Genomic DNA, 27,339 nt, shown 5'->3' with positions numbered 1-27,339 from the left:
AGGAATTTCCAAACTTGGAACTGGCATCCCTATTGATCTTTAAGAAGGCCCAGGAATCTTTTCCTTTGGCAACTTGAGACTACTATTCTAGAATTTATCAGTCCATTTCTCACAAGTTCAAGCACCCGATGGTGTACGTAGCTTCGCCGCTGAGAGATCTGGACAAAGGCATGCTGGAACTTGTAGTTTCTCGACAAAAACGACCGCCTTCCGAGGTAGTTTGTCCCTTATCCCGTCCTATCCTCTGTTCAGGCCCAGTGCTTTTTAATGTGTTTCTACAGGGAGACAGAAAGAGGCAAGCGAGTTCCGCGGCGAGAAGGTCTTTCGTATCAAGTTGTCTAATAATATGCCTGACAAAAAATATTTATTTTACATTCCAGTGTTGCTTTTTTTTCTAAGAAAAGGGAAGTTGTGTTTCACACGATAAGACCAGTTAAAAAGAGCAAGGAAACAGTCGGATTCAAAATTCCCATTGAGGAGAACTCAGTCAGGCTTGGCTCGGACGGCTCCCCAGTGAAGGTGAGAGGTCAGCGAAAGGGGGCCTTTCCCCCTCTCAGCCCTTCCCCCACCTTCTGACATGCCAACCCAGCAGTCGGCCGCGTAGCAGCTGCGCAAAAGGCAGGTGATGTGGTGGGAAATTGGGGGACAGGGGCTGCCAGCAGCGGAGTGGGGAAGGGAAGACGAAGAAAGGAGGAGAAGCGTCACCTTTTCAGGAGAGGGGCTGTGGGACCCACATGGTGTGGGGCGTTGAGGCTCAAGTCTCCAATGACTTTTTGCCTCTGGGTCAGTATAGGAAAGGTGGCGTGTGGGAATTCAGTGGGGTAGTGCCTTTGGGGGTGGAGGACTGACTCTTTATATACACCCTTCAGCGTAGCAAGGTGAGTGAGCAGCAGCAAATCTTACTGAAAATATAAAGCATTCCCTTTTCTCTGCGTGATACACATTTGCTTCCTCGTATTCTGCAGGTTCTAGTTTTATGCTCATTCTGAAGCTTCAGGATGGAGTTTGAGCTCATGGAGAATGACATTCTAGAGTCGCTGGAAGATCTAGGGTATGTATTGGAACAAGCACGTGTTAGCATTGTGGTTTTTGACATATACAGGATTCTTTTTAAAAATCTCTGTTCTTTTTGTCCTCTCTTCTTTGTTTGTCATGTTAACTTCCTTGACTGCGATTACTTCTCTGAAATGTATCGTTTTTAGCTAGGTGTGTGTATATATTTCTTTAATGTTAAGAGTATCTTGAAAGAAAGTATCTTTTAGATTTCTTAAAATAATATTCTCTGAAGAACAAAGATTTACTTCATTGGGTCCTGTGAAATTTCTGGAAGCTACTAATACGTTCTTGAGGTGAAGCAGCGGTGGTTTGGTAACATGGATGGAAGGGCTAGAAGTATAATAAATACTCCTTTTTTATGCATCCTCATCCCCCCCTTACTCTAAATCATAACGCTGGAAGAGCAATGTTATTGCCTAATGTTATGTGCCAAGGTATGCTTCAGTAGGAAAAAATGTGTATCCATGATAATTATCTAGTACCATGTTTATAATTTGCTTTATAAAGGAAATTACAGAGTTTAATTTTTTAAAAATCTTTGTTTTTATTATCTCATTTTATTTTGCAATACAACCCCCGTCCCATCCCTTAACACTGTTGTATGTGTGATTCAGTGTGGGAGTTAAGGGCATGCACAGATTCTTTTTTTTTTACTTTTAAAACACTCCTGACTTAATGAATGATTCAGGAAGTGGAAAAGTATTATATTTTTTTAATCTAAACATGTTTACAAAATAGAGATAGTGGAGTTTACTTTTGTTTGCTTATATTGCAAACAGTGTTTATAAGATTATCATGGCATTTATGCAGCCATGATGCTCACAGCCATCATAATAGGAATGGAAGAGTTGTTATAGATATCAGTTTATTGTAGCTTGAATTATGGGGAAATATGGTATTGAGGGGAAACATGTGGACTACAAAAAATGGTTCATTTTCTCAGTAAACATCCTGTACAAAAAGATCTGTGTGTTGTTGAAGATGTTGCTCTAGTTCTCTCATGTATATCTATGTGCATGTGCTGTCAAGTCGCAACTTATGGTGATCCCAGCAAGGGGCTTTCAAGGCAAGTGAAAAGCAGAAGTGATTTGTCAGTGCCACCTTCTCCAGAGTCTTCCTTGGTGGTTGTCCATCCAAATACCAACCCTGTTTAGCTTCTGAGATCTGGCAAGATCAGGCTATACCATGTCTCCTTTCCTCCCAGTTCTTTCATAAGTAGATGCAGTTCCTATATCATTTGTTTTGCAAGGATGAGCACAGCCAGTTTGTTAAAAAACTTGTTGTTGTCATCATATTTTTATCTATTTTGTATGAGGTTTGTTAATTTTTCATGTTAAAAAAACTCTCCTATTTTGCCCTTTCTGCTTTATTTTTGATGGGGTGGTGACTGTGATCCTAAATTATTTGGAAGTGAACTTGTGATGGTCTGCATGTTTTAGAGAAGCCTGGAAGGGTTGTGTGTACACACATTTGCAGGACTGTTAAGAGTTAATCCCTCTTGGAGTCAGAGATTATTCCAAAGTCATCTGATTGGGTAGCCTGAGCTGAGAGAGGATGTTTTTTTCAGTCCTGGCAGAAAGAGAGATTCTGTGAGGAGAGTTGAGAGACAGAGTCCTCAGGGAAAGCAATTTCAACACGAGCAGGAAAACTAGGAAAGTTGGCAGGAGTTTTGGGTAATAGATGCAGACTCCCAAACGGGTCAAAAGACAGGGGTAGATCTCCTTGGGAAAAGAGATATTTCCTTCCCAGTTAAACAGGAAGATAGCTCTGAGAGTGGAGAGATCCCTGGTTGAGTGGGATTGAAAACTGTCTGTGGGGCCTTCAGATAAAGTTAAGGACTGAAAGAAAGCACTGGTGTGTGCTTGGGGTACTAGAGAGGGAGTATCAGCCTTCCTAACCCCAGAAGAGGAAGAGAATACTAAAAAGGAAGTATACTCAAGTGCTTGGGGGGAAAACAAGGGAATAAAGCCTAAAAACAGAAGCCTTAAGTAATAGTGAAGATTATAAGAACTGAAGTCTGTGCATGTTCTGAACTTTACCTCAGTGAACTAGGTATATATTTGTTGAATTTTACCTCAAAAGGTTTCAACTCCTGACTTCACCTAACTTATCCCCTCTAATGTAAATAAACTAACTAGTTGTTTTTTGAAGTTTTAAAAATGCCTCTGGTGTTGCTTCTGTGGTTTAAGGACGAGAACGTCATGTTTGTTTGTGTTTGTTTGTTTGTTTGTGTCATTTATAGTCCACCTTTCTCACTGAGACTCAAGGCAGATTACATAGTGTGAGATTAGTACAATCAGTATCAAAGACACTTCCATACAGTGTCAAGGACATTTCCATAAATAATGCCATAGGATAAATATAGTTTACAAAAACATAGCATTAGCAAGGATCCAATATAGAGTTGAAGAGTTGCTGAAACAGAACATAATCAATTCTAGGACTGACATTAGACAATAAGAAGCACAGGTAGTATATAGGAGTACAAATTTAAAGCAGCAAATAATATGTAGGGCAACATAGTGGTGAAGTCTGTGGTCCCTAACTCAGCGAAGCATCTGAAGCCCCCCTTCCTACAATACCGCCCTCCTATCTGAGTAAAAAGCCTTTGTGAATAATTCGGTTTTTCATTGTTTGCAGAAAGTCAGGAGACCTCCTCATACAGGCTGTTCCACAGGTTAGGGGCCACCTAACTCCTTTAACATCATTGGTGCTTACTCCCAAGCCTGGGATTGAAGTTTACAAACTTTACATACAGTTGTCACTGTAAATTCCATAGATTGTATACCCAATTAGATGTACAATGGATCTAACATAGAATTCTTATTTTTGTTTGCTAGTTACAAAGGCCCATTGTTAGAAGATGGAGCTCTAACTCAGGCAGCTTCTGGTGGAGCCAGTTCTCCTGAGTTTACCAAACTTTGTGCTTGGATAGTTTCAGAATTAAGGTTATTTTGCAAACTAGAAGAAAATGTACAAGCAACTAACAGTGAGTAGATGTTACTTTGATCACATTTATACATTTCTGTGACTTTCATACTAATCCTGAAAATTCTTCCAACATTAATGTAATATATGTTGAATATTGAAGTAGCTAATTATTTGATGATTTATCAGGACTGGGCTTGTAAAGTTCTTGTCATTTCTTTGAACAGTAGAGCTTGATCCCCCCCTGCAGCTTTTAAAAATTACTATTGTGAAGAAATAACTGCACAATTACAGGTTTAGATAACTTCAGTGTGTACTCCAGACTTTAAAAATCAGTTTTGCACCTGCACCATCCATATTCCATACCAAGCAAAGCTGAATTCTGCAGTGTCTCTAAATTATCAAAATGTGCACATTTGCATAATTTATTTAATTTTGCTTCTCTTGTGTCAGTTAGTAATGGGAACAGCCAAGGAGTTATGCAGGGCCCTGAACCTATACCTGTTACCAGGGGTCACCCGCTGAGTCATATTTAGACATCTTTTCTGAAGTTGCTTACACTTTCAAACATATTTCAAGTTGAAAACTTGCTGTTTTGAAAAATGGAAGTTGAGTTTCTCAAGAAGTGGAATTCTGTATCCAGCACTATATACTATTTCTGTGTTCCATTAGAATTGCTGCATATACCCTGCCTTGTATGTTTTCTGCTACATTTTTAAAAGCATGGAAAGAGGAGAAAACGATCAACAGGAAATTGCTTACCCTAACTATTCTTGAGTGAATTCTGTTAGAAACCGTGTTCTTATCTTTTTTTAAAAGAAAAGTGAACTAAATTCTACATTTTAATCTACAGCTATGAATTTGATATCCATAAAATCTGAAAACAGTTTTGCCTGACTTTACATTTGGGCTGGATCCTAACCATGTTTTCTGCTGAGGGGGAAGACGCTTTTGTTACCAGAAAAGAAGAAGGGGGAATGAGCAAGCAATATTAGCTATTTCTCCCTCCTGACTGCAGACCCTCTTTTTTACCCTTCTCCATGCTGTTCCTGTGAGTCAACTGATCCCATTGAGAATGATTTCAAAGACACAACAAGTTGCAGTGGAAGAGAGGCAGCAGGAAAATTAGCTTCAATGAGTATCACTTCAATCCCGCTAGGTAGTATATCCCCTTTAATCAGAATTCAGGGCCTGCAAGAACTAAACAGTCTTGTCTTAAATCTGTGATTTGAGGTCCAAGTGAAGCAGATGAGTTCCAGCTTGAAATGAGTGGACTGCTTGGTGAAATGAACTGCCCATACACAACACTAACATCAGGAGACGTTACAAAGCGCCTTCTCAACCAGAAGAACTGCCTTTTGCTGCTCAGTAAGTAGAAGAAAACATTTAGTGGAAATACGGATGATAAAATACTTGCTTTTGTTTCTTTTTAGCAATAGAGAACAATAATCGTGACAGCCTAATGAAATAAACACTTAAAACAATTGCAAAAATATTCTTATTGTTATTGCATAGTTCAATTTGCCATTCAATATATATCAATACACACAGTCTTCATATACAGACCTATACATAAAGTGCTAGTGCAAAGCAATGATGATACTACCTATAAACTTTTAAAGTCCATTAGTATTCCTTAGGATCACTCAAAAAGTTCATAGGATCCAACTTCAAGTATAGGTCCAAGTACATGCAGGTTGGAATTTATACCATCTAACGGGCAGACCAGTTCATTTGGGGGGGTCCCGTTTCAGGGTCTTTTTCAAAACGGTTATCTCACCGACGTTATTTTCAATATTCAGAAACCTTTATACAAAAACATAGTTTGAAAAACATGCATAAACGCAATAACATTATTGCACTTACTCCCATTCAAACTACACTTAGACATGCATCGGTTGCTGCTCCTAAGGAAGGCTGTTGTGTGATAAAAGCCTCAAACCTACTCCTTTTTTAATCACAGCTGGCAACTGAACATAAATTTAAAGTGACCAGCTGCCCTCCGCTAGAGGAAACATGCATAATCATTATTGATGTTCAGTCCTCTGGGGATTAAGGTATTCAGTTTATAAATCCAAAAGGTTTCCCTCCTACGCAGATCTACATTTATAGCCTCTGGAAACCTTTCCTTTGTTGTATACAAAACTGTATTTTTCAAGTCTGTTTCTCTATGTCCTGCTTCCAGAAAATGACTAATGGAGCTTCTGTCACCTTGTTTTTTATACGTGACAAATGTTCAAGTATTCTTAGTCTTACAGCCCAAATTGTTTTGCCTACATACAATAATAAACAGCGACACTGGATCAAATAAACAACGTTAGCAGTATTGCAGTTTGTAAACTTATGTGTTGATTTTATCTGTAAAGGAGTAAGTTCCTGTGCATTCATTACAAGTGGGCAAACCCTACAGTTTCCACATGCATAATGACCCTCTGGTAGGTGTTTGTTTTTGTCCTGTCAGTAAACTCAGATCTAATTAGCATGTTCTTAATGTTTCAAGTTCTACGATAGGCAACTATAGGAGGGTCCCTGCAACCTGGAATGTCCTCTACAAGATTCCAGTATCTATGGATTATTTTTCCAATAGCTGGGGCAAGGGGTGTATAATCAAGAGCACAAACCAGCCTATTTTGATTTGTTTTAAAAAATTGCAGATTTGTCTCTGCAATTGGTTACTTTGTTTCTTTTTATGCTACTGGGAGATAATAGTGACATTTTTGCTTTTCTGTTCATTTTTTTAAACCTGCAATAACAAGAGAGTCTCAGATTCAATTATATTGGCATAATTTGCTTCCTGTTTAGTATTTGTTAATAAAAATGATTAATGTGCTGGTTATATAGTAAGCTAGAAGAAGTATCAATGAGGCTCTTTTCCCTTACCATCCACAGTTCCACTTGATATTCTCACATCTGTGAGAAATGCTGTTTGGTCACTTGTCAGGTGCATCTCTCTGGTCCTTAGTAGACTTTTCACATTTGATCTCAGAAGCCTCTCTTTGTGCCGCATTCTTTCTGACTCTGTTCTGTTGCTCAGTTATTCTCAACATGAACATACTGTAGAATACAAAATTTGGTTCCTATGTAGCCAAATAACTACAGTAAATATTCCAGTTTTCTGAAGCTTTAAAAATGAACACAGCTGTATTATGCTGAATTGTAACTTTTCTTCTTTCAGCATACCTCATTTCAGAATTAGAAGCTGCCAGAATGCTGTGTGTGAATGCTCCTCCAAAAAAAGCCCAGGAAGGTGGCGGTAGTGAAGTCTTTCAGGAGCTTAAAGGCATATGTATTGCTTTAGGCATGTCCAAGCCTCCAGCCAACATAACTATGTTCCAGTTCTTCAGTGGAATAGAAAAAAAAGTAAGAACTGAGGGTCAATATTATTATAATATTACAATGACTTGAATTCAAATGCAGTTCTGTTTGCACACAGTTGAGAGGGTGCAAATTACAGTTTGACTCATCCATGAGCCTCTTTGCCACTCTTAGGAGAGGACTTGGGGGTGAGGGGCTGCAGTGGGATATGAGCAGGATTGCCCCAATGCATGCACAAGGCCTGTTTATACTTCTTTGGATCCAGCGCTTTCTCATTAGACTTTGGTTTCTTGGTTATCCTTGACCCTTAGTGAAATGAATGGTTTTAGATGTTATGACATCTGCTCACGGGCTTTTGAGGGGAGAATAGACTAAAGCATTCTCCTGCCCTCAGAATTTTTATTCAAAAATATACTTGTTGAATAAATTGTCAAAAGATACAGTTCTTGAATTAGGATTTTTGGACAATTCTTTTTAAAAAACTGTATGTGTTAAACATAGATGCTTAAACTTTCTAAAACTTAAGTGTTTTGGGTGTTGAGGAGAGACCATGACCTAGTTCTTAGGATAATACCTTAACACAGTATATTTTGTTTCAGTTAAAAGAAACATTAGCGAAGGTTCCACCGAATCACGTAGAAAAACCTTTGCTCTCAAAACCTCTGGGTCCAGTTCATTGGGTGAGTCATTTGTCATTGGACATCTAGTTTCTGGCATCACTTTTCTGTGTATGACATAGAATTCATTTTTATAATCTGTAAAGCATGACAAACAATATGAATGAAATTGCAATATCAGAAATAGAAGGATCCACCTTTTTATATATTGTAAATAGCTCTTTATTATTTTATTTATTTGTTTTTTAATAAAAAATAGATGAAGTCTATATAATTCAATAACCACAGTTTAATGTACTTTGATATAGAAAGTATTTTTATAATTTTTTTTAAACCATTAACCACAAGTAGAAATTGTAGATAGATTATTAAATTTTAAATGCCTAAAATTATATTAAATGTCTTAAACTATTATTCTCCTAAACTTGACTCTTTTCTATAATATTCTCTACTATTAACTAATCAAATTTTGATTGGTATACTATGAATATGAGTTATAAAAACACTAACTACTTTAACAAATGAACTATTAAAATGTATTAACTATTAACAATTCAACCTTAATAAAAACACTATCTAACTTATTAAGCCTATTACTAAAACTTACTTTTATTATCTACCCTCGTTTCACTTTTCTCTGTATCTTACCCACCCTTCCCTAAACCCCTCTCTCTATTCCCACCCTTTGACTTCCCTTTAGTTTTAAGAACTTAAATCTCTTATACCCTCCCTCCCCTAAAATGGTCTTCTGGTTAGTACAAACTTTGTATGTATTACAGCTCCCTGTGGCTGAAGTGTTAGCCTTCACGCTTCAGCTGTCGGTCACTAACTAAAGTTAATGAGCTGTGTAAAGAAAAATTCCCTAACTAGAGGCTACTCTTGAGTATCCGAGCCCTCCCTCAACCCAAGCATTCAAAGATAAATGCAAAGTCAAATATATAGTATTACGATACCCTTAATATGTGTTATAGAAAGTCCATGTTCATAGATTCAGGAATAACGCACGGAGATTTTGCTTCCCTTAAGAGGTGAAAGAGTCTGATCCATCTTCCTCTTTTGTGAGCATTTATCAAGATCCATAGGGACTTCAGTGTTGATTTCTTGTAGTAGAGTTTTCCCGGTTTCTGCATCAGAAGCCTCAAGTTGTGTCCCTTGGAAGGTTACTGATAGTGTAGTTAAGTTCACCCAACTATAAGGAATGGCTGCTTGCTTTAAAGCATCCATAGTAGACCTCATTTCTTTTCTTTTGGATAGAACTTTGTTAGGTAGGTCTGTAAAAACCAAAACTGGATTGTTTTCTTGAAGAAGTGATCCTGATCTTCTGGCTTCCATTATGATTCTCTTTTGAGATCTATGATCCTAGAATTAAACTAGTATATCTCTTGGAGATGCCCTTTGCTTTTTTTCATCCTCCTCAGTAAGCCTTCTTGATTATCGGGGCAACTCCATCTTCTAGTTGAATGGCTGTTGCTAGCCAGGAGTCCATAAATGCGACTATATCTTTATTTACAGTTTTATTTTCATCTATGCCTCTAAATCGAAGGTTCCGTTGGCTGAGCGACTTCTGTTTGCAGGATTTTTTCTTGAAAAGCATTTTGGATAGTTTGCATCTCTTGAACTTTGTTTTGTGTAGCAGCGTTTAAATCAATTGCTTTCTCTACTTTTTTATTTATTCAGCTCCAATTTAATCTTGGCTAGTTGTATAGTAATTGGTTGCAATAATAGCATCATTTGTGCTAGAATGCTGTGTTCCAGCATCACTAAGTGAGAGGGCATTTCAGAGTCAGGTGTTTTGGGCGTGATGGCTGCGTCATTTCTCTGTTCATCAGCCATTTCTGTTGACTCACCGTGCTCCTTCTGCAACGTGATCTGACCAGCCAGAGGGTAAAAGTCTTGGAACTTTTTCGCTGCTTTAATTTGTTGTTTCTTCTTGTTGTTATCTTGCTTGCCCATAATAAATTACTAGGGTATTCATTCTGTTGATTTTAATAAAGGTTTGGGCAAGGGAGAGATGGAGCTCAGCTAACACACAGCCATTCTCGCTGGCTCACACGCCACGTTCCAAATCCTGCTAATTTATGTTAGTTGCTTGAGTGTGTTTGAAGGGAACTATGAGAAGTTACAGTTGCCTCTTATCTTTCAAAGCTGTTGCGAGAACAATTTTTTTTTAAGATAATGTCAACTCCTTAAGATTAATCTGTGTTAGCCAAATTGTAGTATGCCATAGGCAGAGAGCAGCTGGTGAAAGTGGTCCTTTATCAAGATGTCTGCTGGCAAGGTGTAGTTTAGTACAGTTATCCAGGTAACTCAAGTGAATGAGCCATGCCCATTGAAATCGGAAAAAAGGAACATAAAAGTCTCACTTTCCCTAGCCAATATGATTAGAGGGAAGAATCTGGTCAGTACTGCAGTTTTCAATTTTACTGTGGACACAAAGCAAAATGCACTTGAGGAAAAATATTCATGACTCTCCATGAGAAGCACACAGTGTCTGATTAGAGTTGCCCTGAGTAAGAGAAGATGAAAGAACCCAGTGTCTCAGAAGGATAACTGAAGTATCTTATTATGTTGTAAAATATTCTTTGTTATATTTGTAAAATCTTCTGAAATCTTTAAATCTTAAATGTTCTGAAAGGTTGTTAATCTTGCTTCCAAAGGAGTACAGTGTTTATGTGCAAAATCACATTCAGCCAAATTTACACAGGATCTTTTGGGCTCTAAAAGGTATCATAGTCATTGTGAGTTGTTGGGAATCATGACACACTGCCAGGGAAGATGACAAAGAGATTATTTTGAACGGATGTTACGTATGCTGCGCTTACGATAAGGCTTCAGGGGATTTCATAAATGAGTTTATGGCTGATGATTCAGTTATACTTCTGGTACTTTTTGGACCTTAGCTGTGTCAAGACCAATGATATCCATTTACCCAGTCTGTGGAGCTATAAGTATCTGACAGAGAAACTAGGCTCTTTTCCAAAATACCATGACATTGCAACTTTCTGGAAGCATGGCATCTGCATATCAGTAAATGCAAAGGGTGTCTTAGATGCTAAAGATACGGGCTTTGATCCCACTGAATAGTTCCACTGATGGAAGAATATAAGAACATAAGAAGACCCTTACTGGATCAGACCAGTGATGCATGTAGTCTAGCATCCAGTCTCATACAGTGGCCAATTAGTTACTATAGAGGGCTAACAACAGGACATAGAGGCTGGGGCCTCCCCTTGAAGTTGCCTCCTGGCTCTGGAATTCAGAGGTTTACAGCCTCTGAATATGGAGGTTCTCTTTAGTCATCATGGCTAGTAACCACTAATAGGTTAGACCTATCCTCCATGACTCTGTCTAATCTGCTTATAAAGCTGCCTGTGCCTCTGGCCATCATTACATCCTCTAGCAGTGAATTCCACATCTTAATCGCTCATTGTATAAAGAAGTATTTTCTTTGTCTGTCCTGAATCTACTGCCCATCAGCTTAATTGGATGCCCTTGAGTTCTAGGATTATGGGAGAGGGAGAAAAAGTTCTTTATGTTTACCTGAGCTATACAGTACATAATTTTATAAACCTCTATCAGGTTTTCCCTTAGTCATCTCTTTTCTAAATTGAAAAATCCCAAATTCCTCACCCTATCCTCATAGGAAAGATCGTCCGAACCGATAACCATCTTGGTAGCCCTGTGCTTTTTCCAGCTCTGCAATGTCCCTTTTGAGATACAGTGACCAGAACTGTACATGGTATTACAAAGGAGGACACACCATGGATCTACAGGAGCATCATCATATTGGCCATTTTATTTTCATTGCCTTTCCTAATAATCCCCAGAATAGAGTTTGCCTTTTTCACTGCTGTGGCACACTGAGTTGACACTTTCGTTGAGCTGTTCATAATGATCTCAAGGTCTCTTTTCTTCCCAGTCTTGGAAGTTCAGACCCGATTAGCATACACTTAAAGTTGGGATTTTTTTGTTCACCTTACTCTTTGCATCACCTTACGCTTGCCCACATTGAACTTTGTTTGCCACATTTTGGTGACTTGCCCAATTTGTGGAGATCCTCCTGGATCTCTTCAGTCAGAAGGATTTCTGTCAATAGAGTGCAGCTTCCTTAACTCCCCCGTCCTGTTACAGCCCAAAATGCCCCCTGAAATGCTGCTGCTAGGGGATAGGGGACCCCCTGGCCCCCTGGAATAGCATTTTGGAGGAGATGGAGGACTGCAGTAGGAGCATGGAATTGGCAAAAAAATCACACACACCCTTTTCCTTTGGCAGAAATCTTCCGTAAGGTGAAATCCATGGATCCTAGAGACATCCTGCTGGTGAGAGGGTTGAGATTCCCAGCCATTGGGAATGCTGCCACATGCTAAAACTATCTCCAGTAGTCTTTCAAGGGGCAGCAGTCTTTCTGTTATGAAGCCACAGATGCTTGTTTCAACAGATGCTTCTGTTGCGGGCATTGTTCGTAATAGACTCTCTGGTGTGTTAATCTAAAGGGATTTGGGAATGCTCATCTTGTTCTCCTTGGTAATACTCTTCCACTTCTGTCAAGTTTTCTTATGTCAACAGCTTCATTATGGCTCTGAGGAAAGATTTTGAGTCGTCTTGACATCACTCTGCTCTAGCTTGTAAAGACAAAGATCCATCCCCATTCAAGTTGTTTTTTGCATTTTCATTGCTCTTTTAGCATGTTCATTATTTATCTGGGAAGTGTCAGAGAAAACAAATCAGCAGTTCCAAGAAAATTGCTTGCAAAACAATGCTGACTCTGTGTCAGCTTTTGGGACAGTATGTTAGTATTGGAGAGAGCAGATCTCTTTGGGATGTTTTTCTCCTTGTTATGATGAAGCTAATTCTATTAAGTGTAAGTTAAATGTCACAATTAGTTTTATTTTAATTTCTCTCGGTTGTGAAACACTCAGTGTTGTGCTGAAATGTTAGAGAAGTGCCCTGAAATAATATTTCAGAATTAATGAAACTGAAAAACTTGCATTTCAGGAAAAAATTGAAGCTATTAATCAAGCCATTGCCAATGAATATGAAGTCCGGAGGAAATTGTTAGTGAAGCGTCTGGATGTGACTGTCCAGTCATTTGGCTGGTCAGACAGAGCAAAGGTACAATTTGCTTTCCATATACATGGTTTATAAAACAGTTCTTGCTATTATTACAAAACTACCTTCTCCTCTGTTAATATGGGTGGGGAAATCCAAATTTAGAAAGAAGCCTAAACTGAAATGGAATTTACTGAATGCTTTTTGTAAAAACATGTTACTAAAGTTTGGTGGCTGCTTTGTAATACCTTACATATGTTACATACATTCCCAGAGGAAGCCTCTTTCATTTGACTAGTTACATATCTGCATTTAACCACTTGTTTACAAAAATTCATAAGAATTTCATGCTCTCTGAATTCTAGGATAGCAATATTATTTTTTTCTTTTTTTAAAAAAAATTTTTTTATTGGATTAGAAACATTTAATATCCATTACAATCAATTTCCTTTAAATTCTAATATTCCAATTCTAACCCCCTCCCTTTCCCCCCCTTTTATTGACTTCCAACAGTTTTCCAACCCTTTGTCTATTTTACCCCTACTCATTTCAAACTTATTTTATCTATTAAACATATATTTTCACTCTCTTCTAAGCTTATCTATTATAACACAGTGCTATCTCTATTTCCTTTCCCTTTTAACTTATCAACTAAATAATACATTCCTGGCATATATTCTTCAATAGTCATTTTAGTAGCCTGTACTCTATCTTACTCATTCTAGTCTTGTCTATATGGTACAAACAATTTGTCCCTCATTATACATAACTTTAAGTACATTATAAGCATTGCATACATTCAATATAAGTCAATCAATTTGACCCATACTCCATATGTTACTCTTTACTTCCTTCTACATGTCTTATCTTTATACTATTTTAATTATCTAATTTCTCCATTATACAACTATCTGCCAAAAATAGTCAATCATTTTAACCCATATACACATTCAGCATGAGTCAATCAATTTAACCCATATTCTGTATGCTACTATATATTTTTCCCCCCTTTCTTGCATTCATTCATTTTGATTATATAAATTCTCCATTATACAATTATCTGCCAGTGATGAAATTAATTAATTTCTATCCTTATAGATCTTATAATAACACCTCTATTACTTAATACTATGTATAGTAGTCAAATAGAATAATTGCTTAGAAATTTTCAATTAACTCTCCACCCCCCGGTATAGTCACTTCCCTCTTCTTTTGATATATTTCAATAATTTTCAAACTGCCACAGTTCTCTTCCCACCTCCCATTTTTTCACCAAATACTGTTTCAGCTTCTCCCAATCCGTGTTAAACTGTCCTGGATCAAGCTCTCTCAGTTTTCTTGTCATTTTATCCATCTCCGCCATGTACAGCAATTTGTAAATCCAGTCCTCAATAGTTGGCACTTCTTGTACTTTCCACTTTTGCGCGTACAAAAGTCTGGCCACTGCTGTCATATAAAATAGCAATGTCCTGTATTGTGCTGGAATGTCCTCAATTCCCAAGTTCAGTAGCAGGAGTTCTGGGTTCTTATTAACTTGAAATTGTAAAATCTCACTTATTACTCTTATTACTTCCCCCCAGTACTGCCTAGCTACTTCGCAAGTCCACCACATATGATACAAAGATCCTTCATGTTTTTTACATTTCCAGCATTTATTAGACGTATTCAAGTTCCCTAGCGCAATTTTCTTTGGTGTCAAATACCAACGATAAATCATTTTATAGACATTCTCTTTAATATTGGTGCATGTCGTGATCTTCAACGTATTTTTCCACAAGTATTCCCACACCTCCATTGTTATTTCTTTGTTAAAATTTATAGCCCGCTTCACCATTTGCACTTTAACTGTCTCATCTTCAGTGTACCATTTTAACAACACCTTGTAGACCTTAGAGATTTCCTTTTTGTCTTCTTGTAAGATTACTTCCTCTAATTCCGAGTTCTCCATTCTTATCCCTCCCTTTGCACAGTCGGAGTTGTAAAGATCTCTAACCTGTCTATATTGAAACCAGTCATAACTTAAAGACAACTCTTCTTGCGTCTTTATTCTTAATTTAAAAAGATCTGTTCGTGTTATTTCCTTGTACGTTAAACATTGTTGTTCATTATCAACAGTTCTCGGGTTTATTACTTCGTAAGGAACCACCCAGGAGGGAGTTCCTTCCTGAAGGTAATCTCTATACTTCTTCCAAATTGTGAAGAGGCTTCTCCGGATGTAATGGTGCAAAAACATAGAATCTGCTTTTACTTTTTCATACCACAGATATGCATGCCATCCAAATATTTTTTTGTATCCCTCTAAGGCCAGTAATTTGCGGTTTTTCAGTGTCGTCCAATCTTTCAGCCACGCCAAGCAAATTGCATCGTAGTATAGTCTTAGATTGGGCAGTTGCATTCCACCTCTCTCTTTTGCGTCCTGTAATACTTTCATTTTCACCCGAGGCTTCCTGCCTGCCCAAACAAAGTCCGATATTTTCCTCTGCCATTTTTCAAACTGCTTAGAGTCCCGGATAATTGGTATTGTCTGTAACAAAAACATCACTCTTGGCAACACATTCATCTTGACTACTGCAATTCTTCCCAACCATGACAAATTCAATCTATTCCATTTAATCAGATCTTGCTCTATTTGAGTCCACAATTTCTCATAATTATTCTTGAATAGATCTATATTTTTTGCAGTCAGTTCAATTCCCAAATATTTCACCTTACTTGTTACTTCACAGTCTGTTATTTCCGTTAATAACTGTTGTTTTTGTTTAGTCATATTTTTACATAGTATCTTTGACTTCTTTTTATTTACATAAAAACCTGCCAGATCTCCAAATTATTTGATTTTTTCTATTACCTTAGGCATGTTCTCGATTGGATCTTCCACAGTTAACATTATATCATCTGCAAATGCTCTGACCTTATAGGAAAAGTCTTTTATTTTTATTCCACGGATCGCATTATCTTCTCGAATCTGTATCATCAAAATTTCCAAAACCAAAATGAACAACAGTGGAGACAGCGGGCAACCTTGTCTTGTACCTTTGGCTATAGTCAATTTCTTAGTCAGCTCGTCATTCACCACAATTGCTGCACTCTGGTCTCTGTAAATTTCTTTCACTGCTCTTATGAATCTTTCTCCCATTTGTAGCTGTTCCATAGTGGCAAACATAAAGTCCCAGTTCAAATTGTCAAATGCTTTTTCAGCATCCACAAAGAAGAAACCAACCTCCTTATCACAACGCCTATCATAATATTCAATAGCATTTATAACTGTCCTTAAATTGTCTTTGATTTGTCTATTCGGTAAAAAACCAGCTTGTTCTTCTCCAATAACTTCGGATAACCATCCCTTTACTCTTTCTGCCAAGATCTTCGCAAAGATCTTATAATCATTACTGAGTAAGGAAATAGGTCTATAATTTTTAACATTAGTCAAGTCTTGTCCTTCTTTGGGGATCAATGCTATATTAGCTTCACTCCAAGTATCTGGAATTCTTTGATCTCTCAAAACACCATTGATCACTTCTTTTAGGAATGGTACCAGTTCATTGGCCATTACCTTATAAAATTTAGCTGTAAGTCCATCAGGTCCTGGCGCCTTTCCCAGGTTTGTTGACTGTATTGCCTTCCTTATCTCTTCCTCTGTTACTTCACTATTCAATTTGTCTCTCCAATCTTCCGAAATTGCTGGAAGCTTCATTTTCCCCAAATATGTTGCTATTGAGTCTTTATTCACTTCTTTTTTATTGTACAGTTTAGCATAAAATTTGTAAAAGGCTCTACTAATAGCAGTCTGTTCCAAATGTGCTTTATTGTCCTCACATATTTTATTTATTGTCTTCTTCTCCTTTCTCTTCTTCAGTTGCCATGCCAGGTATTTCCCAGGTTTATTTGCACCTTCAAACGACTTTTGGTTCATTCTCTTAAGATTCCATTCCAGTTCTTTGTAATTCATTGCCGTCAACTGCTCTTGAAGGATTTTAATATCCTGATAGATTTTCTTTTTCCCTGGTGTATTCTTTAGTTGTATTTCTTTGGCTTTTATTTTCTCCATAATCTCCTGTCTCTTCTCCTCTCTTTTTTTTCTGGCTCTTCCATTTAAGTCCATTAGTGTGCCTCTAATTACTGCTTTGTAGGTATCCCATACCTTATTGGTTGGTACTTCTCGATTCATGTTATGTTGTATGAAGAACTTAGTTTCCCTTCTCAACATCTCCATATTTTCTCCCTCTTGTAACAAATCCTCATTTATTCTCCATCCTTTCCTCTTAGTTCTTTTTCCGAACTTCCACATAATTGGATTATGAACTGAGCCTACCATGGGCATTATTTCCACATCCTTAGTCCAAAGCACTAAGTCCTTTGAGGCCCAGATCATGTCAATTCGTGATAGAGTGGAGTGTCTTGCGGAGAAAAATGTATATTGTCTACCTTTGGGATTCTGTCTTCTCCATACATCTTCCAAAGTTTCCTGTTGCATTAATGCGAAAAAAGTCTTTGGTAATAGTCCTCTTTTCTTTTGTGCAGTTGCTGATTTTTTATCCTGCTCCAAATTTGTGACTCCATTGAAGTCTCCTGCAAGAATTATCTGGTCATAAGAAAGTTCATCTAATTGCTTCCTCAAATCCTCAAAGAAGCTCTCTTTTGCTCCGTTAGGTGCATAAATTCCAATCACCAACACTTTCTTTAAATTCCATGTACATTCCACTGCTAAAAATCTGGCTTTCACATCTCTAATCACTAGCTTTGCCTGTAGCTCCTCTTTTATATATAATGCCACTCCCCTTTTTTTCTTTTTTGTGGCCGCTACAAAATCATTGCCCAATTTGCTCGATTTAAGATATTTTACATCCTGTTTTCTAATATGAGTCTCTTGCAAACACACAATATCACATTTCTGTTTTAATAGCCAGTGGAAAATACTTTTTCTCTTATTGGGTGAGTTAAGTCCATTTACATTCCAAGATAAAACTTTGCACTCCATATTCATAGCCTTGTTGCTGGTAAGTCTTTTTCATTGTCCCTCAAAAACTTTTCCATTTCAAATTCAGATCTGATGCGCTTTTTCACTCCTCCAAACTCAAATGACAATCCTTCCGGTAATTCCCATCTGTACCTTATTTTCATGTCCTTCAGAATCTGGACTAAAGCTTTATATTTTTTCCGGTCAAGCAACACCGATCTTGGTAGCTCCTTCATAATAATAACCGTCTTACCATCAACCTCCAATGGGTCTTGAAATTGCTTACTCACAATCATTTCTCTTACATTTCTAGTCGTAAATTGCACAATCACATCTCTTGGTAGTTTCCTCTGGGTCGCAAATCTTGAATTTATACGGTACACCACATCTAGGATAGCCACAGTTTCCTCCTCCTCCTTCCCCAGGTATTCTGCTAACACCTCGGCAATTTGTTCTTGGGCTGTCTTTCCTTCCACTTCCGGCAAGCCACAAAACCTCAGCTGCTTCTCCATATGTTTACTCTCCGCAACTGCCATTCTTCCCCTCATCACCCTCATCTCTGTTCGTTGCGTGTCTGCTAGGTTCTCCACCGCATTTTCCACTACCTTGACTCTTTGCTGTGTCACCTGCAGGTCATTTTGTATTGTTTCCATACCCTTCTTCACCTCTGCCAGTTCATTCTTTACTGTCTCTTTAACCTCTTTCACCAGCTCAGGTTTCATGTCCTTGAGCTCCTTAATCGCTTCTGAAAGTTTTTTATCCAAGTTCTCTATCGCCATTTGCCACTCTTTTTTCGACATCGTGGGGCTTGCTTTACCTCGCTCCCACGAGTCTGCTCGCTTCCTTAACTCAGTGGCGTTTGGCTTGGCGTTCTTTTAATTTAATTTAAATGTCCCGCTTTTATAAGGAAAAAAAAAAGGTTAAAGAGTCCAAAATGTCGGGCGTCTTTTCTCTATGATTTTTCTATAGTTTTTGTAATCCAATATGGCCTACTTCCTCTCCTGCTGAAGTCGAGACTCTTCCCTTTTCAAAGATGGCGATTCCCTTTTTCCTGTCCTCCAGTAGGGGCCGTCTCTCTCCAGCAGCTCTATTGCTGTTACGTACTTCCTGTTTCCTGACTCCCCACAGCAGCTCTCGCGATGGTAAAAACTTTCTCACAGCCTACTATCTCCTTGTGACCACAGGTATGAAAAACAATAGTCCAATTTCTTTAATAACTTCGTTTAGCTTAGTCCTTTTTCTAATACAATTCTTGCCGAATCTTCCCCTCTTTATAATCAATCTGTTGCAGTTTAAAAGTCCACTTTAATACTTCATTACTTTAATTAATCCATCCCGTTTCAAGAGATAGTGATCTTTACCTTTTTAAACGTCTTTCTGGGTTGTAATCACTGTTTCAATCTCAGATTCTCCTTCAGCTTCTTTCCCCCTGTTGAAGCTTGGGCATGTAGGTCTTATGCCAGCCGCATTGGCTCCAGGACTGCCGCAGAGATTTTAGCCGACCTGTCTTAGGGTGGGACCTCAAGGGTCGGGAGAGAGTCCGTTGCGCAGGACCCCCCCTCGCCCGAAATCAACACGCCCTGAGGTACTTAAGCGTTCTATGCCTGTTCTCTGCCTGAGAACAGTTGGCCGCGAGCGTGTGTTGCCCCGCCGGCCGTTGAAACGGCAGCCCGGTCAGCTCAGCACTTAGAGCTGCGTTAGACCTTCATGGATCCCCAGCCGGAAGTCGCAATATTATTTTTTTTCAACTGAGTGGCAGGGTTGTACAGTCTTTTAGCAAAGTAGCTTACATATTGTTCTGATGGAAAATTTTTAGTGCAGCTCATTCATACATCACTTGGTGCTTACCATGTTTTGGGAGAACCAGAGAAACTGTAGTTAAATATTTATGGAATAGCACTTCCTACATGTTTTCCTGCTTTTCAGGACAGTTGTAAATGGGGAAAACTAATGTCACAAAAGACACTTTAGGTGACATTAAAATTTTGACTAAGAGTTGCAATTCCTGCATGCTAGTGCTATCAGACTTTTACCTCTTGTATTATATCTGCCCATTTTTAACAACACTTTGGCTTCTGTCTTCCTCCCTGTAAAACCCTCACCTCCCATGTCTTCTAAAACAAAACCAGAGTTCAGTGGTAGAAGAAATGCTCAAGGTGGCCAGGCTGTGAAGGATTTCTGAGGTCTTTGAGTAGATAGCACTTGGCTAGTTAGGCCAATGCCCTGACTTGGTATAAGGCAGTTTTCTTCTCTGTGCCCCTCTTTTATATCTCCAGTTCTACCCCTGCATACATTTATTTTTGATGGCAAATTGAAGTTGTCAAGTGGAAAAACTCTGTTCCTTGGGGAGATTTCAGCCTTCGATATAGTGAGGAAATCTAGCACTAGGTAGTATTAGGAGATAGGCATGCAAAGCTAGAGGAGAAAAGAGAGTAATTGATCATCTGGATCTCCATCTCCAGGGTGATCAGTTTCCTTTTCAGCTCTTTCCACAAGGTAAATACATTACTGGTTCCCCTCCCGCTGAAGTTCCCCTTAATTTAAAAAAAAACAGTAACTACTGAGTGCAGTGAAAATAGGATTTGAATCAACATGACTACTTAAGAGTAGCTATTGAGAAAAAGAGCTAGCCTTATTTTCTTTTTGAACTACTACTGTAAGGTTGAATTCAGATTTCATGACAAATTTTAATTAAACCAAGGTTTGTTGGCTTTGTGCACAGCCACAGTTGTGCTCGTTTTCTGCCCATGGTCCTACTTCTTCCTAGTGCAGCACTTGATTGAACATTTCCTGTTTCGATCACGCTCCAGTTTGCTTTGATATTAAGTTGCTGAGCTTGTTTCCCTTCATAAGCTGGGCTTCTAGTTTACTGATGTTTAGAAAAGCTTCTCTTGGCAAACAGAAATGCATCAGATTGGATAATACATTTATCTGAACTTTCCACCTTTCTACAAGAGACATTAGTTTGGTGAAAGCTTCATAATAGGCAGCCATTTATTCAGTTCAAGCATTCTCCAAATGCTGAGAACAGCAATAGCAGCAACTGGATTTAACCAATGATGTTGGACCAAAAACACTGATTTTCAGATGTGGTGTGCATAAGATTCGAAAATGCAGAATAAGATGCAGACTTTGAAAGTTCTTCTGGGACAAAAGAAGCAGAGATGAACCACAAAATAATATTAGGGAAATGTCTGCAGAACTAGATTTCATTTGCATAGACTGAGGGAGGTGATTTGTTATTTGGGGAACACCTTACACTTTCTTTCTGAGCACTTGTATTATGATAATCAAGTCATGTGCAAAGTAAGAGTTTTTTCATTGGTTGTTTTGCTGTTAAAATGCCAGGGAATTTGAGATTTCCTTGGATATTTAGGTTCAGCTTACTGCTTTCTGTTGAGTTCTCCTTTGTTTTTTTTCTTTCTGTATGACAGAGCCAAACGGAGAAATTGGCTAAAGTCTATCAGCCAAAACGTGCCATCTTAGCAACCAAAAGTACTATTTCTGTTGCTCACCTCCTAGCAGCTCGGCAAGACCTGTCAAAGATTATGAGGACTAGCAGTGGGTCTATCAGAGAGAAGACCGCCTGTGCCATTAATAAGGTATCTGTTGGGTTCGAAGGTGTGTAATAGTTCCCAAAGGGCTGGGGATATTGAATGTAATGCCTTGTGTTGGCATTACATTCTTTTCAGTACATACATGGGCCGTCGTCACACGGGCCCTTATTTCGTCAGTTTTGCACTAGAAATCGTTTCTTCTGTTACCGTTATTAGAACGGATTCTCCCATCTTTTGATGACTACTTGTGCTTCCAGTCAGTCACATTAAAAGGGAAAGGCGCAATTTGACGGTCAGTCAAAGTGCCTCTGGAAACGGGGCCCTAAAAATCCCGCCCTTTTTTAAATTATTTTTTTCGCATATTTGCGCTATATCACTCTTCTATTATACCAGTGTTGTGCTGGGCCAACCAAAAAGCCAACTGTGATAGGTAGCAGAGGTTTCCCGCCCATGGCAGAAGAGTTCTGTAGCGCTATAAGGCTGACGGTTTTAAAAAAAATTACTTTGAGGCTTAATTGCGGGTCGTGCTGGGGCTTGTGGGAGTGTAGGGCAGGAGAATCAGTGTTAGGTGAGACAGATGATCGGGGGAGAGTGAGCGTTTTGGTGTTGCAAAGCGTTCATAGTCGATTCAGGGGATTCACATGGAAGTGGATAAAGACGACATAAAGAGTCACAAAGCGTGAATTGGGGAGAATGACGAAATCACAAGAGAGCCGGAATAAGGTGAGCATTCAGCAGGAGATGGCGCTAGTTTGGCGCTAAATTTATGGCCGTGTGATGACGGCCATGTTCATGCACATATACAATGCATTCCTTCTCTTCCCTCTCCTTTGTCCTAATAGTTCTTTTATGTAGATCAAAAACTGACAGATTGCTCTGTAATGGTCCACATGTATGTATGTATGTATGTATGTATGTATGTATGTATGTATGTATGTATGTATGTATGTATGTATGTATGTATGTATGTATGTAAAAGATTGTTATGTTGCCTTTCCACCCAAAGAGTGTCTCCAAGGTGACGTTTTAACATTAAAACAGGATTTCAAATAATATAGAAACATGTAAACACACAACACTGAAACCAGGAGGAGGGCTGATAATTATTGGGGGCATAGAAAGCCAAACAAAATCTTCACATGCTGGTGGAAGACAAAAATAGAGACAAACAAATTTCCTTGGGGAGGAAGTTCAGAGTTTTAGTGCTATAGCTAAGAAAGTCCTTTCTCAGGTTGCCAGCCAGCTAGCTTCAGATGGCTGGGGCACTCAAAGCAGGGCTTCCAAAGCTGACCGGACTGGGATGGGTAGTTTCATATGGAAGAAGGCATTCCCTGAGGTATGCTGACTCCAAGCTGCATAGAACTTTAAAGATCAATACCAGCACCTTGAATCCCAGAAGCAAATTGGGAGCCATTGTGGATGGAACATGACTGGAATGAGATGACCCACTCCACTCCAGGTCAACAGTCTGACCACAGCACTGATCCAGCACATTAACCCAATGTGTCCCGTGTAGTTGTATTCTGTCCTATTCCATCATGCTAGTACAGCATAGCACATAAGTAGTTCTCTTCCACAACAACCACCATTACTGGCTGCTTAAATGCTGATCTTTATAACTACAGTGTTATGTAGACAAAGGCCACAAACCCGGTGATGCCGTCTTTCGCTTAGAAAAGAGTATCAGCTACTTTAGGTAGATAATTGACCAGGGTGATTTGCAATTGCTCCATCATAGCTCTGTGTAGCTGTAGGAACATATTGTCAGGGTGACTTCCAATGAAAGTGGGTTAAACCTATAGGAGTGGAGATATGTGACTGCAAATTACATTTCAGCCATGGATCCACCCTCTGGTCTTCAGAAGTCCTCTTTGCAGCGTGTTCTGTATTTGCAAATAGAGGCCACTACAAGGTTAAGTTATTCAGAAATGGAGGAGGAACATTCCGTTTTAGATGTAACATCTTATTACTGTGGCTTTCTTTTGTTTAAAATTCTTTTGAGGGTGGAATGTGTTTCATTGAAACAAGAAGAAAGATAAGAATAAATTAAAAAACAACATGTAACGAACAAGATTCCTGATTCTGATCACCTACCTACCTAAACGTTGGCATAAACTATTATACAATGAGCTGTTGACAGTACTCCTCTGTGAATCCCTTATTATTCAGCATTTTAACATTTTTTATTTCTAAATTGAATTAAAAAAGCTGTTCCTATATAGAGCATTTATAAATAGTGCCAATTTCCGATTATTAAGTACCACAGTTGCTCTTTTGAGTTCACTCTTTCAAAGATTGGTTTCTTCTGCTTACAGGTGTTGATGGGCCGAGTACCTGACAGAGGCGGGAGACCCAATGAAATTGAGCCACCACCTCCTGAGATGCCACCATGGCAAAAAAGACAGGATGGAATTCAGCAGCAAAGTGGTGGAGGCAGAGGTGGAAGAGGTAGCTATGAGTCATCATATGGCAGCCGTGGAGGTTATGAACAAGGGGGTCATGACAGAGGAAGCCGAGGAGGCTATGACCAAGGAGGCTATGACCGAGGAAGCAGAGGAGGGTATGACTCATCATATGGAAGTCGTGGAGGTCACGAACATGGGGGTCACGAACGAGGAGGGCGAGGACGTGGTGGTTATGACCATGGAGGCAGAGGGGGAAGAGGAGGCAAGCCTCAGGGAGGCTGGACTGATGGTGGAGGAAGTGGCTATCAAGATGTCAGTTATAGAGATAGTAACTACAGAGACGCAGGCTTTCAAACTGGAGGTTATCATAGTGGCAGTGGCTACCAAGGAGGTGGCTATGGTGGCTATCAATCTTCATATTCCGGAAGTGGATATCAAGGTGGTGGTGGCAACTACCAGCAAGACAACAGATACCAAGATGGGCATCCCAGTGATCGAGGTGGAGGCCGTGGAGGAGGGCGAGGTGGTCGTGGAGGTCGTGGTGGTCGTGGTGGGCAAGGAGGTGGCTGGGGAGGAAGAGGTGCACAGAACTTTAATCAAGGGGGGCAATTTGAGCAACATTTCCAGCATGGAGGTTATCAGTACAATCAGTCTGGATTTGGACAAGGAAGACACTTCACTAGCTGAGGCTACAAAGCTTCCTTTTCTTGACAGAGCTCATGTATTAGAAGTCTATTACGATTTTTCTTTTCAAATTAGTACCAGATCTTAATGTGGAAGGTTGCCCTCAGAAAATGTTTGCTTTTGAGCACACCTGAAGGTTCACATAACAGTTTGCTGCTGCCTCAAATCTAATTGCAGCTTTTCCTCTCTTAATATTTTAAGAACTATAGAACAGCAGCCATTTTTTTTTTAGTTAAGGGGAACCTGAAGATCAGGGGGATCTATTCACACCTGTAATGTGCAAACCAGAAAATTGTTTTTACACAGCCTCTTTCTGTTAAAATCTTACACTGTTCAAACCATTTTGAACATTACCTTTCATTCTATGATTCTTCTTTCAAGACTCTATTGTAAAGCTGTAGATAAGCAAGTAAGTTACTTGTGTGTAAGGCCTATTGGAGTCAGTTGGACTTACACATTCGTAACAGTGCAGAACTGCAGCCTACTTCAGTAGGTCTGTACTTAACTATTATATGAGCTCTACTGCTGATGACTTGTTCAGTAGCCTTATCTCCCATTGATCAAAAATACTATTTCATAGTCAACTCCGGAGACTCCAACCACTGCCATACCGTGCAGATCCAACTAAGCTAAGATGTGAACAGATAGTATAAGTAGTGCTGTGCTTCAGCATCATTCAAATTGACTTTCATCCATTAGAAACCTGTTGATCCCCCAACCAGTCTAATTTTTTAACTTGAAGTTAGCTAGCAGTAATGGCAATTTGAAATTTGTTTTATGCACGTTAATACCACTGATCAGCAAAAGCAGGATGACTTAATTTTGGCATTTTCTTTAGAACAAAATGCCCTTCAACTGGGTTTGATACACTTTTCTTTACTAAAAATCGCATCAGTGCGCCTTGCCTGATATTTTTTGTGCGTGTGTGTACAGAAGTATTGTTAAGCTGTGAAAGAAAAAGGCTAAAGGTGTGCTATTGTATAAAAGGTGAGCAATAAAAGTATCTGTTCTCCTGTTTGTTTGTTTCTCTTTAATTCTCCATGTGCAAGTCAACTTTACTGTTGCACATCTTCTGTAATTTCTAAATATAATCAACAATATGTTGTAAGCAGTGAAAAACGTTGCCACATTTTCCTAGGTAGAAGTAGAAGAAGGGAACAAGGAAGCATCCCCCTGCTCCACCATGGAATGTTTTGGGTACATGTTACAGAGATCTGTATCAACTTTGATTCCTGGTTTCAATGCAAATATAAAGAACTTAAGTCTGATTTATAAAACTGACCACAGGCAGACACTGGTTTCACTGGACATGGATTGTATCTGGCCCAAAATTTGGCATCCAGAAGATCTTCCATATATATTTTTCAAAGTTTCTATTTTAATAGATACAGAAAGTATTTTGCTAAAATGTAGGCAATTCTTACAGTGATTTCAAAAAAATACAGTGGGGGTTTGTCTTGACTTGCCAAAGTTGGGGCTTTAATTTTGTGCCAATTCTCCTTTCTGCCTTGCTTGATTATTTTCCATTTCCAATTTGATTTTTTTTTTTACTAGTATAGAGCATATCATTCTGGATTGTGCTATTCTCAATTGTATGTTTTTCTGGTTTTGTCATATCCACTCAAAGCATCTAAAGAAGTGGGTTTAAGAGAGCATATGCTGGAGTAAAATGTTATTGGTCTTTAAGGTATCACAAGACTCCAGTTTATTTTTTAGCACAGTTTAACAAGTCTGCCCCATTGATGCATTATAATGTATAGCTTTTATTGGCCATTATGGGACATAGAATTAGGTGTACCTTCAAACCCCCTGATTTAAAAGGACTTTTGCTTTTGGCCATGATAAGTTTGCAAACTGAAGTTACTTGTTGGTTGCTGAAAGGTCAAAATTGCAGTGCCGAGGTTGCCAGTGCTGTTATGCCCACTAGGTGTTGCTCATGGTCCACAAGTATGGTATTAACTAAGCAGCAAGATTCTTAATTCCTAGTAATTCATGGAGGAGTACATGCTTTACATATAAAAGATGCCAGGCTCAATCCTTGGCATCTCCCAAAGTAAAAGATTTCATGTAGCAGGTATTGAGATGCAGGGAGAACTGGAGAGTAACTGCTGATTTGGGCCCAATGATCTGACTCCACCTAAGGTAGCTTCATATATTAAAGTGTCTTTTAAAGCTACAGCACAAGGATTACATATTAATGGGCAATAATTCTTTTCTCTTAGTTTTCTAACAGCTATTGGTTTTCTAATAGCAGTTATACTGATATGGGAGCTACATCAAGAAATGCATCTCTACTGGGTAGTAACTAGAGAATACCTGGTTGGATTCCAATACTGTGCAAATATTAAAACAAGCCCTCCTAGCCTTCTCTGCTGTCCACTAGCACATTAATACATATGTACTGAAGTACATATGTAAAATAGCTTATTAACTCATGAAAGAAATTATTTTTCCACCTGCCACTAAAAGTGCTCCTCAGTGAGTCTATTCAGAAGCCTACTCAGGTCTATTGAACGGGGCTTACTCCCAGCAAAACATTTTTAGAATTATACTGCAAGTATTTAACAACAAACCTGTGGAATATGGTTTCATAAGCTTATATACTGTAACAGGCCCAAAGAAATTATTAAAAAACTACACAATATGCAACAAACAAGTGTGCCTAAATTTCTCTTCTCAAAACCTTAGCTTTTAAAACTTGGCTAAAATAGATGAAATAACTTGAGGTACTTGCAGGATGGATGCCTAAAGAAGCACAAAGACATCCCCTC

At 38.8% G+C, this 27,339-nt stretch overlaps 1 protein-coding gene across 3 annotated transcripts; it reads left to right on the top strand.

The window, feature by feature from the left end:
* Positions 1-536: 536 nt before the first annotated feature.
* FAM98A (family with sequence similarity 98 member A) lies at positions 537-25,585 on the top strand. Of its 3 annotated transcripts, none has more exons than XM_054995600.1 (9): positions 537-618; positions 966-1,051; positions 3,897-4,045; positions 5,218-5,352; positions 7,160-7,344; positions 7,899-7,979; positions 12,912-13,028; positions 21,357-21,524; positions 23,795-25,585. In XM_054995600.1, exons 2-9 carry the CDS (start codon positions 999-1,001, stop codon positions 24,569-24,571), a joined length of 1,665 nt encoding a protein of 554 aa, XP_054851575.1. In that variant the 5' UTR covers positions 537-618; positions 966-998; the 3' UTR covers positions 24,572-25,585. The 3 variants fall into 3 exon arrangements, with proteins under 3 accessions (XP_054851575.1, XP_054851584.1, XP_054851591.1); XM_054995609.1 differs by having other exon boundaries at positions 570-622; XM_054995616.1 differs by lacking the exon at positions 537-618 and adding an exon at positions 859-878.
* Positions 25,586-27,339: the final 1,754 nt, after the last annotated feature.

Source organism: Eublepharis macularius, chromosome 1 (genome assembly GCF_028583425.1).
Source record: "Eublepharis macularius isolate TG4126 chromosome 1, MPM_Emac_v1.0, whole genome shotgun sequence".
In the NCBI taxonomy this organism is placed as follows: Eukaryota; Metazoa; Chordata; class Lepidosauria; order Squamata; family Eublepharidae; genus Eublepharis; species Eublepharis macularius.
The sequence above is the reverse complement of the archived record's forward strand: the minus strand, read 5'-3'. Positions and strand labels throughout refer to the sequence as shown.

Coding starts and splice junctions, on each gene's coding strand:
- FAM98A (XM_054995600.1), top strand. CDS start 999: ATGGAGTTTGAGCTCATGGAGAATGACATTCTAGAGTCGCTGGAAGAT. Junction 4,046..5,217: donor AAATGTACAAGCAACTAACA/GTGAGTAGATGT, acceptor CTGTGATTTGAG/GTCCAAGTGAAGCAGATGAG. Junction 7,980..12,911: donor CTCTGGGTCCAGTTCATTGG/GTGAGTCATTTG, acceptor CTTGCATTTCAG/GAAAAAATTGAAGCTATTAA.